This window comes from Miscanthus floridulus, chromosome 8, assembly GCF_019320115.1.
Source record: "Miscanthus floridulus cultivar M001 chromosome 8, ASM1932011v1, whole genome shotgun sequence".
Taxonomy (NCBI): Eukaryota; Viridiplantae; Streptophyta; class Magnoliopsida; order Poales; family Poaceae; genus Miscanthus; species Miscanthus floridulus.
The window spans coordinates 84,712,253-84,724,137 of NC_089587.1; the positions used below are offsets into that span (position 1 = coordinate 84,712,253).

An 11,885-nucleotide genomic window follows, 5' to 3' on the forward strand; every position below is an offset into this window, starting at 1 on the left:
TGGCATCCAAATCATCCTTTATGGGGTTGATGAAAATGACCGCGTCATCAGCATACATGGAGATCCTCCACCTTGCAACAACCGAAGGTAGAGGAGATAGGATTCCTTGTTGTGTGGTCAACTCCAGCAGACGTTGCAGGGGATCCATGGCAAGGATGAAGTGCATGGGCGAAAGGGGGTTGCCTTGATGAACCCCTCTGCCGTGGCCGAAATTAGGCCCATGTTGGCTTGTGCCCATGCGAAAAAGGATGGATACCCATTTGCGCCAATGTTGCCCGAAGACCAGGGCCTGCAGTACCTCCAACAAATAACTCTAGTTGATTGTGCCAAAAGCTTTGTGGATGTCCAGCTTCAAAAAGAGGGTCGGGGTTTTTTGTTTGTGAAGTTTTGTACTGTGGTATGGACATATAAGAAATTGTCGTGGACGCTTCTCTTTTTTTATGAACGCGCTCTGACAACCGGAGACCAGCCAGTTGAGTAGAGGGGCAAGCCTGTTGGCTAGGAGCTTTGAGAAGATCTTTACAAAGCTGTGGATAAGACTAATGGGTCTATAATATGTGATCCTCAGTGCATCTTCTTTTTTGGGGAGTAGAACAATGTTTGCCGAGTTCATGAGTTCGAAGCCTTGGGAGTTCAATTGGAACAAATTATTCATGGCCGCCGTGACGTCATCTTTGACGCTCTCCCAGCAAGCTTTGAAGGTGCCAGTGAAGCCGTCGGGGCCCGGGGCTTTGTCGGACGGCATCGAGTTTATCGTGTCTTTGATCTCCTCCCGTATGAAAGGCACTTCTAACTCCGAGAGATCCCGCGGGGTGTATCCCAGAGATTGCCAATCTAAAGTCATGGCTCTTTGGGCCGATGTGCCCAAGTGATTCCTGAAATAATCTCCGGCCACTTTTTCCTTCTCCTCATAGCTGAAAGCCATCCCCTCATCTGTTTGTAGGCAGTGGATATAATTTTTTCTACGTCTGGCGCTTGCTCTTATGTGGAAGAATTTTATGTTCGTCTCCACAGCGGATATAAGTGAGCCTCGATTTTTGCCTTATCCTTGATTTTTCAATTGCCGCAAGTCCGGTGCTGCGAATTTTCAGACGTCGTCCCAAGTCCAACTCTTGGTCCGTGAGTGTCCTGGATTCCTGCGCCATTTCCAATTGCAACAAAACCTCTTTTATTATTGCTAGTTGCAGTTTGGTGTCCCCTATCTTCTCTCTACGCCATCTTTTAATACTTTTGGCCAGCCTTGCCATTTTGATATGGAGGCGCTTGAGAGGAAGCTGTGAATTAACCGGCCGGCCCCAAGTGGCTTGGACCATCTCGTGGAAACCGGGCATGGTGGTCCATAAATTCTCAAACTGCAAGAATGTGTTGGGGCGATGGTCGAGGTCACCTTGTAATAAAAGCGGTGTATGGTCCGACATGAGAGACGGCAAGGAGTGAAAGAAGCAAGCTGGGAACAACAAGTCCCATTCAAGGGTGCAGAAAATTCTGTCAATTTTGGTTAGGGCAGTCCCAATGCTAGAAACTACGTATAGTTTCTATACCTATTAATTTTTATAGACACTATGTATAGAAACCATGGTTCCAATGGATAGTTTCTACAGAACAACTTTTTATCCAATCACATACACTCTCTCTCCATTCGCTACCAATCACATCCCTTCGTGTCTTGGTTCTCGTGTAGACATGGTTTCTAACTTAGACCCGGTTTCTATGATTTTTGTTCTCTCTCTTCAATAACTACCTTGCCACATCAGCCAAATGCTTAGGTGGCAGTACAATTAATGCCCATAGAAACTATAGTGGTTTCTGCATTGGGAGTGCCCTTAGCGTTGGGTTTGCCTGTTCGTTGCTCCACGTGAATCGATGACCATTTAATTTGACCTCTTTGACCCCTTAGGGTATGTACAATGGACAGACAGCTGCTGTCTGTAAGTTTTTGGGATTTACAATATAGACAGCTAAACAGACAGCTCATACAACTCTGAGACAGCTACTATCTATTTGGCTATCTACAAATTATTTAATGCTTACATGCAGCCGTGATCAATCATGAATATCATTTCTATGTACCATTGTGTACCATGGTGTTGCTAATTGATACAAAATAAATCATTCAAAGTAAATCATATATCCTTCAAACTATTTAATGATTACATGTAGCAGTGATCAAATGTGAATATGGTTCATCTATACCATTATGTTGCTTGTTGATATAAAAGAAATCAAACATAAATAAGATGAACATGATTATAATATTTCTCATCAATATAAATGATATATTAATTTATTTATATCTAGATTTAAATCAAATTTATTCCATGCCAAATTGCTTTCTCCCCAAATGTTCACATACTACAATCTTCTACGGACCAAAATATTCAGGATCATTGACTGGCCCTATAGACCAAGGGAGGATCACTGTATATATCAGACATGCAGACGAGCTGCCATCTCTGTATCAGTTGCTAGTGTATACTTTTGCAGCATGTAATGAACCGTGTCAGAGTCCATGCCAGGCGCGATGGAAGGGATTTGGCGCGCAATGCTCATCTCTCGTGCACACCCGCAGCCGATCCGCACGGTGTACCTCGGCTCGACGAGATCGCCTGGGAGCACGAGCTCTTGCCGTCGTCTCACCAAGAGACGGCTTCTCCCTCTTTCTTCATTTATTGCGCTGGATGGAGGTGTTTCTGCAATTTTGTCATCATGGAGACGGCATCTCAAAGCCCGTTGTACGTGCCCTAAGGTTGCCTTGAAGGAGTTCATCAGACGCCGGTTGAGGTTGGAATTATTTTTGTCCTCCGCTTGCTAGATAAGGTTGAAATCTCCCAAAATGAGCCATCTATCGTGAGCCCGAGGGGGGACGCTTTTTAGTTCTTGCAGTAACCGAATCTTTTCCTCGTCCCTTTGTGGTCCATAGACCACAGTAATTTGCCATTGGATCCTGTCCGCCCTCATGGTAATTGTCACAGTGATAGCATTTGTGGACGACTGGATATCTGATAGATCGAAGAAATCCTCATTTACAGCGAGCAGGATACCACCTCTGGTTTGTGCCGCTGGCAAAATAGCGAAGGAATTGGCGAATTTTGGACCTACTGTTCGACTTACTGCACCCTGGTCCATGCTTTGAAGCTTTGTCTCCTGGAGACAAACAATTGTGGCACCTGTGTCTCTTACCAGTTCATTGACAGTGACGACAGTTCAATCAAAATTGCTTATCATCTGTCTTTGGTATATTACTTAGTAATCATCCAAATACCCTGTTAATGTTATCTGTCTCCGGTGGTAATAGCTATAATAACCCTGTTAATGTATTCACAGTTCCCCTTTTTTTAGAGTACAGTTCCCCTTTGATTTTATCGCATCTCCATGTGTGCTTGAATGTATTTGATTGAAACATTAGCTTGAGCTATATATGTGCTTGATATGGAAATAGATATCATTGTACCTTGCATAAATGTATATGCGTTGTGAATGCTGATACACCTAATGCATATATGACTTGAGTCAATTTCTCAATATTAAAAATGGTAGAAATCACATGAGGAGGCGAATATATGGCTGGGTTGGTGGTATTGCTCATCATATAAAAATAGTTCAAAAAGTATTCTACAAACTTATTTCTTCTTATAAATGACTTCACACGAGACATTCAACAAATCTAACTCCTTGAAGTTCATCCCTTTCATAACAAGGAATTAACCCACCTCAAAATTTCTTAGACTTATTTGATGTTTGGTATTCTCGGAAAGATCAAAACTTTCCAATCTTTTTCACTGATAGGTGAAACAGCCATTTTATGGTTAATTTAGATAATAAAGAACAACATTGTCTTTTTTACAAATGCCAACCTAAATATTTTTTTGCAGGTTCTATTCAAGGGGATCCATTCGCTTTGATTCTGGGCTCAATTGCAATGGCATGAGGACCAACGAGCGCTTGTGGGCTTGTAAAAAATTGGAGACCTTATGGATGGCCTTCAAGATCTAGAATTGGGTTTTAGCTTGAACTTGTTTATGGTGTTAATTAAGTTGTAATAAGTTGGTTTGATTCCTCTTTGATGCAAATACATTATCTAAAAAAAATGCATGCATCAGTTCTCTCTAAAAAAAAAGCATCTTCTTTACTTGCATGGAAAGTAGAAAGCATCCAGAAACTCAAACTCTAGAATTGGAATATCAAGCTTGGTAAAGGATAGAAATATAACATTCTTAGTCACAATATATATGCAACTTATTTTCAAATAATATTCATATTCAGTAGCGAGAAATACATTGCACATCCCCGTCACCAAATACTGCTACATAATAACAAGAACCGACATAAAGGATCAAGTTAGCTATATAGCTAGTTGATAGTTCTTTATGGGACTTGCACAAAGATCACTCATGTATCACTATAGGCCACATGCGTCCTCTAGGAATTCCTATAAACCCTTAAGTCAGCAGATTACAAGGTTCAGACAGCTCAATAACTTCAATTCCTATTGAGATGACAACTTGACATGTATGAACAGAACTGAGAGCTACTCCAAGCTAGGCTAAGGAATAATGCCAATCTTATGTATATACAGGTTATCCAGTACGCAGAATATGTAACTGTAAAAGTATTCTTGAATTCATATATGGTACGGAATCGATGAGGTCAACGAGTAGGGGATCCGGGTAACTGCAGCTGGTTGTTGCTGGAGCTTGTGGATGTCCTTGACGATGTGAAACACGGCTTCGGGTTGTGCTAGCTTCAGCGCGTTACGTGAGTATCTCTTGAGCTCATCCTCTTCTGTACTGAACAAGCGCGCAACCTGTCTTGCCGACTCCCTTGGGTCCTTGGAGAACACACCGGCACCGTTGTCCACGACATAAGGCACGTTTCCAACTTCCTGCATAATAAGAGCAAAAGCTGTTGATTTGCAATTCTTATACACCGATGCAAAGAACCAATTTACAGAAACAATTTAGGGTAAGGTATAAGAAAAGCCAATAAAATACAGAAACAGTCACTCTCAAGTGGCCTACATGCTTGTAGAACTAGTCAGCCACCTAACCTAAGAATAATTTCAGTAAACCAAATTAGTGATGCTGCCAGTTGATGGGGTAGTAGAGCTGTAGAGGCTGGCTGAAAATTCCACAATATATACTGAAACAACAGACAGAGGTACACTGACCTGTCCTGGGATGAAGTCGTTCAGGATAATAGGAAGTCCTCTTATAAGTGCCTCTGCAATTGTACCAGGACCAGCCTGCAAATGCCAGAAAAAACATGCATGTCATTCAGTCAGTGCAAAATACTAACACTGCAAGCAAGCAATTAGTACTCCGAAATAAACAGTCATCAGATCAGATAAAGCATCACAAGCCAAGGACAAACTTTTGTGATGATGCAATCGCAGGCGGCCATCCACTTCTCCATCTGTGTTTCGAACCCTCTGATCTGATGAATGAAGACAAAAAGAGCTTGAGACGTCAGGCAACCACAACCAGCAGTTCCAATTCCATCCAAACCGTAAAAATGCAGAGGTATCCATCCATCCGAAATGCGCATCTAAACAAGGCATCCTCATGCTCTAGATACGGCATATTCATTCTCATGCAGACATGCATGGTACCTACCTTGACAGGGACCTTCCATCTGAGGGACTGCAGGGTGGACCGCAGCGCCTGGTTCCTGCCGCATATGACAACGACCTGCCCCATCCGGCGCCGTCTCCGGTGCTCGTAGAGCTCCTCACCGAGGGCCCTCGCGGTCTCCTCCACCGGACCCATCCCCTCGCCGCCTCCCATCAGCAGAACAGCGGGCAGCCGAGGATCCAGTCCAAGCTCTTTCCTCACTTCATCCTGTGAACCATGCGAGCCAGCCAGCAGAGGTAAGGTAAAGTAAGCCGTCGGCCGTCGGCCGCCGGCGTCCCAGGCAAGGCATGACAAGGCAATGCAGGTCGATCAGAATTCGTACCTTGTCGAGCACGGCGCGGCAGAAGGAGGGCCGGATGGGCAGCCCGAAGACGCGGACCTGGGACGGGGCGAGGCCGCGCAGCAGGGCCCTGTTTGCCACTTCGGCGGACGGGCAGTAGCACCTTGTCACGCCGTGGTGGAACCTGAACCAAACCGATGTCAGCAAGACTGTCTAGAAACTCCTAGTTGGCAAATGGCGAGGCTGATGCACAACACTGCACTGCACAGGACGAGGAGGAGGAGAAGCAAGCACAGTGGTGATTAGTGGTTAGCATGCATGTGCGTACCATGTCGGGTGGCAGGTGTTGAGGTCGGTGATGACGGTGACGAAGGGCACCTTGGGGTGCAGGCTCTGCCACTTGAGCACCCACAGCGGGATGTGCTGCATCAGCGGGTGCACGCTGATGATGATGTCCGGCTCGTACTTCATGATCCCAGCCACCACCTCGCAGCATCCATTTGCAATTGCGTCGATAACAATAACTCAGAACATGTGCATCAGGGATGAATTGAATCAGTGAGAAAATTAAACTAAACAAGAAGACCAGCAGCAGCAGCAACAATGGTGTATGATCAGGCAATGCAATGCTGCGGCTGTCGTCTGTCGAGTTAAGCGTACGTACTTGGCGTAGTAGTAGGCAAGCGCGGCGAGGTACATGCCGTGCACCCATCGCGGGGAGGTGCCGTGGAACGCCACCTTCCAGAGCCTCACGTGTCGGATCATGAACTTGTACGACCGCTCCATGTCGTTCAGCGGCCACCCGCCGTACTCCTTCCCCAAATCCGTCACGAACACCTGCGCCAAGCAATCCAACCAGCAAACTAATCTATCGACTTCATATTTCATCCATCCTTTATTTGTTTTGTTAGGGGAAAACTCCAAAATGTTCGCTGAAGAATTTGGAGCTCGATCGTCGATCGATTTCTTCTTCTCGAAGAAAGAATTCAAAAGAGTTCGAAAGGACTGGAGCATTGGGCGGGAAGGCAGAGACGACGACGAACCTTGTAGGCGTCGCCGAACTCGATGCGGAAGGCGTCGCGCAGGGCCTCAGCCGAGGCGCGGTGGCCGCCGCCGGTGTCGCTCATCAGGATCAGCACGTTCCTCGCCGCCTGCTTCTGCTTGCCGCCGCCGCCGGCGGCGGAGACGCGGGTGGGCTCCTCGGAGAGCGCGGCGGCCAGGCCATCCCCGGGCAATCCACCGCCACCTCCCCCAGCCGCGCAGTCGTAGAAGGCGCAGCGGAGGGGCTGGTACAGCTGGCGCCCGCCGCCGCCGAGCACGGCGTCGCGTATGGAGGTGGAGCGGCGGGGAGTGGCCACCGAGATCACCATGGCGGGCTGGCGGCGCCGGCGCGGGTTGCGGGGCCTAGGTATTCGAGCTCGGCGTGGACGGAGCCTCGCTGTTGCACACACGCGCGGCGAGAGCGCGGCGTGCAAGGCGGCGCGCGTGGAGAAGGTGGCGAGGCGTGGGAAGCAGGGGGAGGAGAGAGGCAGAGACAGAGGAGATGCTGCTGAGATGGATTACTTCTTTCACTTTGGTACCTCGTCATCTTGCTTATTATTTCTTTCTAGCGAACGGTCCTGGAATCAAACGCGTAATATTCCCTCCTAGATACTGGAATTATCCTCCAAGGCTATGGCATAACGTGACTTCAGAAATATTTGATTTCTCCATTTCACGAGCACGGAAATGTTATTTCGTAACGAAACATGACGCTTTGTTTCTCATTTTGAACGAGGAAATGTCTTTATCAGTATGATAAATTTTTGTGTTGCTAGCCGAAACCAGTAGATGCCATTTTTGTATGTATTTGATACTTCCGTTTCACAAGCACAAATAATTTTTTCGAAACAAAACATGGTGTTCTATTTCTCATTTCAAATGAGAAAATCCCTTGATCAATATGTAAAATTTTGTGTTGCTAGTCTAAACCAGTACATACTACTTAAGTCCCCCTTTGGAACACAGGTGAGAAAACACATAAATATGGTAGAAATGCATGTGCAAACCTAAATAATTGTGTAAGATTATGTGTTAGGGTGAGTACAGAAAAAACTAAGAAATTTTAAATAAATATTAAGAACCAATTCATGTTACTTCTTTATTCAACACTACTACTTGATTAGGATAAATAAGAAGTAACAGAAATTTCCTTAAGAACATGATACCTTAAGAACAAACCGCGTGTTCAGCTGATCTGGTCTTGGATTGTTTCAGCTTGTTTCAGTTTATTCTCTCTCACAGAACATTATTGAATCATCCAAAATCAGCCGAACTACAGTAGAAATCTGTACCGGCCGAACGTCTTCGAATTTTCTGTAAACTTATGTGTGTGGCAGGGTACAAGAATAAACTAAAAATTCTAAAGGAATCTTAAGAACAAACCTTGTTTAAGAACAAAACATAGGAATGTGGTATCCTGTCCTAGCAACATCAACAATTTAGTTATCCTTGTTTTGAAGGCTATTTTAGCATTATTATAGCAAAAAGTTAGCTCCAATAGATATGCTATCTGTCTCTGTAAAATAGCAAGCTGACTATTCCTTGATTTTAGGTGGCCATATAAAGCCAACCAGGGCACTAGCTATCTAAAGATGAGAAATAGTAAGGTTATTGTAGACCTCTTCTTTTTTGAGAAGTTTTCTATTTTAAAAAATGGCTAAACTATGAAATTTGGCCACTCATTTTAGCCAAGCTTGTTTTTCTCTCACAATAAATCAGCGAACAGTACTTTTCAGCCTGGTTTTTCAGCAAAGCGAACATAGCTATTGTTCGTCATTGTTCCTTGTGCTTGTGCATATGGAACCAGAGGGAAGGGAATTTTTCCTTTAGTTTTCCTATGACATATTCTTATCAACCAAAGGCTGCTACAAGAAATAAATTCTTTAGAAATTGAAATTCTATAGTTTTCCTCCTTCATTCCAGGGGGGTTCTTAGGCCCTGTTTGGCATGACTCCAACTCTGGGTGAAGCTGCTTCACTCCAGAACTCCAGGTGGAGTTAGCTCTGGGTGGAGTTGGAGCTGTCTGATGATGATGTTTGGCTGGGAGGGTGTCTCCAGCTCCAGAAAAGATGAGTTTGAGGGTAGATTGTCATTCTTGCCCCTGGTTCGACTTGAACTACTTATCACAAATATGAAATGAAAGTACATGCAGTGGAGTCCAAAATAATAATAAATTACATGTCATTTGCCTAGAACTGAAATTATGAAATAAGTTCATAGTTCCAAAATAAGGTCGTTACAATAATTATTGCACTAATTCCATGCTAGGGCGATGGATGTAGCCATATTATTACGAAAGGTGTCCATAGACACAAAGCTTGATTTCGAAGTTGATCCATCGGAGGCATGTTGAGACACGGCATACTTGTTGTACCTTTCTAAAATAGTAGACATGTAGGTAGGATCTCTATCAAAATTAGCAAAGTCCACATCAACACTAGCATGTTCACGTATGAAATTGTGTAGGACCATGGTAGCTGCAATAATCTTCTTTTGTGTGACCATTAAATAACTGGGCATCTTGTAAAGAATTTGCCATTTTATTTTTAATATTCTAAATGAGCGCTCAATAACATTATGAACAGATGAGTGTATATGGTTGAACTTCTCTTTTGGAGTATTTGGTTCCATACCTCGATGCCACTCGGGTAAGTGGTATCTTTCACCCTTGTATGGAGCTAGGTACCCCGGACGATTAGGATAGCCCGCATCTACAACATAGTACTTGCCTACAAGTATGTAAAACAAGATAAGTTTGTGCATTCAAGTATGAAAAAGAACGTAAGCAAAAATATTTACCTTGAGGAGGATGTGGGAAGACATCTACATCTGCTTCCAATGCATGGTACAATACACTAGTGTCATGCAAAGAACCCGGTTGACCCGTAGCCACATACGTGAAGCGCATATCAAAATCACAAACGGCAAGCATATTTTGAGTTGCAATTCCAGTCTTACCAATATATCTCACTTGTTCTTTAGGTGATAAAGACACACGAATACGGGTTCCATCAAGTGCACCAATGCAATCCTTAAAATATGGATATGCTCTCTTGTCATTCCTAATCCTCTTGTGCACATTGACATAAATGAAATGTAAGATACAACTGCCATACATAAATGAACTGCAAGAAAATAAAATGTAGTATACATGCGACAAAAATAAAATGTAGCATACAACTGCCATACTCTCACTACCATTTCTACTTTTCATATTTATCATTGTACTTCCTCCTAAGCCAATTGAACCTAATCTCATTAGTAGGCAAGGTCATGAACATCTCCCTTTGCTCCTTCTTCACAAACAGTTCAGTTGCAAATGTAATGTTCATTGCTATCATAGCCAGCCCCACAAGCAATCACAACCTCCATCACTTCATCAATAGAGTATTTTTCATGTCTCTTCGAAACATATTCATTGCCTGAACTTGCCATACTGTTTACTGCTTCTTAAATTAGGAGTGCATTTCCAGACTTCACCTTCTTGCCACTTCTTTCAATAGGCCTAGCCAATCTCTTACCACTAGCAGGTGGAGGAGAAATACCAATATCCTCCTCTTGTGTTTCAGGAATGACATCATCATCTTGTGGCTCAAAATTGGTTGCCTCATCTTGTGTCTCATCAACATTTTCAGTTGCTTCAACATTCACAACATGAGGAGACCAATGATCAATACCAATAGTAGTGATGTCAACAAAACACTTGCCTAAGTCATCTTCATTCTTAAGGCCCTTCTTTTTGAACTTTCCACAACCTGGAATGTCCTGAAATAAGCAAAACAACACATATTATTATAAGTATTACCAATAGATTTGACATATGGAAAACAAATATAGCAAAATTTTTGAACCAACTTATAGCTCTAGCTTTTTTCCACCATTCATCATCCATAGCAATAGTCTTCTTTATAGGATCCCAACCAGTCCCTATTTGCCTCAGCATTAGTTTCTTCCATGCCTTGAAATCTTCCTTCAACTTGTCCCATTTGTTCTTTATCTGAATCTTGGTAACCACAATTCCAGTCTTTTCTTTGAATCCTTTCTCAACCTCAGTATAACCAAGTGCATTCAAGTGTGTGTTTGGCCGATTTCCTTTTCCAACTTGTTCAGCAAACAACATACACAACACTTGAGTGTTCTCCGAGTTCTAATCAATTTTAGGCATCTATTGAGCTCACAAATTTCATATATGAGGTTCTCATTATGCTGAGCAATTTCAACTGGAATATACTTATAAGTGCAATCAAGCCCTATTGTGGGTTTTGGCATTGATGACGACCAAATTAGAGAACTAATGAGGTTTATCGAGATGACAAGCAGGGAATCAAAGAATGAGGATGATGTATAGGTTACAGGTGTCCTAATTAAGAAAGGTGGCTAGACCTAGCTTAAAAAAGGTTTAAATTCTTTTATGTTTTGAATTTGAGTTTAGAGAAAGCTGTACTATTAAGAGGGATTTTAGGACAGTTGGTCAACTGTTGAACCAGATGCTCAAATTCACAGATCTACATCATCTCACCTAGTCAAAACAGCCAACCAAATTTTAGATCATGTTACCTGTTTTGGCTAGAGCGGCAGTGCCGCCCTGTTAAGAGCGGTAGTGCCGCCCTTAACCGACCGTTGGGCTCAAGGGGTATTTATTCCCCTCAGACCCGGCCCACAACGGTTATCTTCCTCACTGAGTCACTCTGCTCGAAAATAGATAGAACCAAAGTTCATCCCTCTCCTCCATTGTTGCTCCTCCATCCCTTAAGCAAATTCTTGATTCCAACCATCAAAACTTGAGAGAAAAGGCAGCAAAACTCGATTAGAGAGTAGATCCACTGATTCCCAAAGTCTAAGAGTATTTGGTTCACGTTTGGCCGGTGGTTCTAGGGTTTATTACTCTTGGAGCTTACTCCTAGCCGACTAGGCGTCGCCCTTGTGCTTGCCAA

The 11,885-nt window shown here is 43.6% G+C and overlaps 1 protein-coding gene and 1 pseudogene across 1 annotated transcript; both read right to left on the reverse strand.

The window, feature by feature from the left end:
• Positions 1 to 4,191: 4,191 nt before the first annotated feature.
• On the reverse strand, positions 4,192 to 7,469 carry LOC136472816 (probable monogalactosyldiacylglycerol synthase 2, chloroplastic). Its single transcript, XM_066470521.1, has 8 exons — positions 6,954 to 7,469; positions 6,571 to 6,747; positions 6,239 to 6,396; positions 5,953 to 6,094; positions 5,613 to 5,837; positions 5,371 to 5,433; positions 5,168 to 5,242; positions 4,192 to 4,882 (listed from the first exon to the last, which is right to left on the reverse strand). Exons 1-8 carry the CDS (start codon positions 7,278 to 7,280, stop codon positions 4,622 to 4,624), a joined length of 1,428 nt encoding a protein of 475 aa, XP_066326618.1. The 5' UTR covers positions 7,281 to 7,469; the 3' UTR covers positions 4,192 to 4,621.
• Positions 7,470 to 10,154: 2,685 nt separating this feature from the next.
• LOC136473923 (L10-interacting MYB domain-containing protein-like) lies at positions 10,155 to 11,116 on the reverse strand (annotated as a pseudogene).
• Positions 11,117 to 11,885: the final 769 nt, after the last annotated feature.

Bases quoted from the DNA above. Each gene is read 5' to 3' on its own strand.
- LOC136472816 (XM_066470521.1), bottom strand. From the start codon at position 7,280: ATGGTGATCTCGGTGGCCACTCCCCGCCGCTCCACCTCCATACGCGAC. The intron at 6,397-6,570 runs GTACGCTTAACT...GGATGCTGCGAG, and splicing joins CCTACTACTACGCCAAGTAC to GTGGTGGCTGGGATCATGAA. The intron at 5,838-5,952 runs GTACGAATTCTG...CATGGTTCACAG, and splicing joins GCCGCGCCGTGCTCGACAAG to GATGAAGTGAGGAAAGAGCT.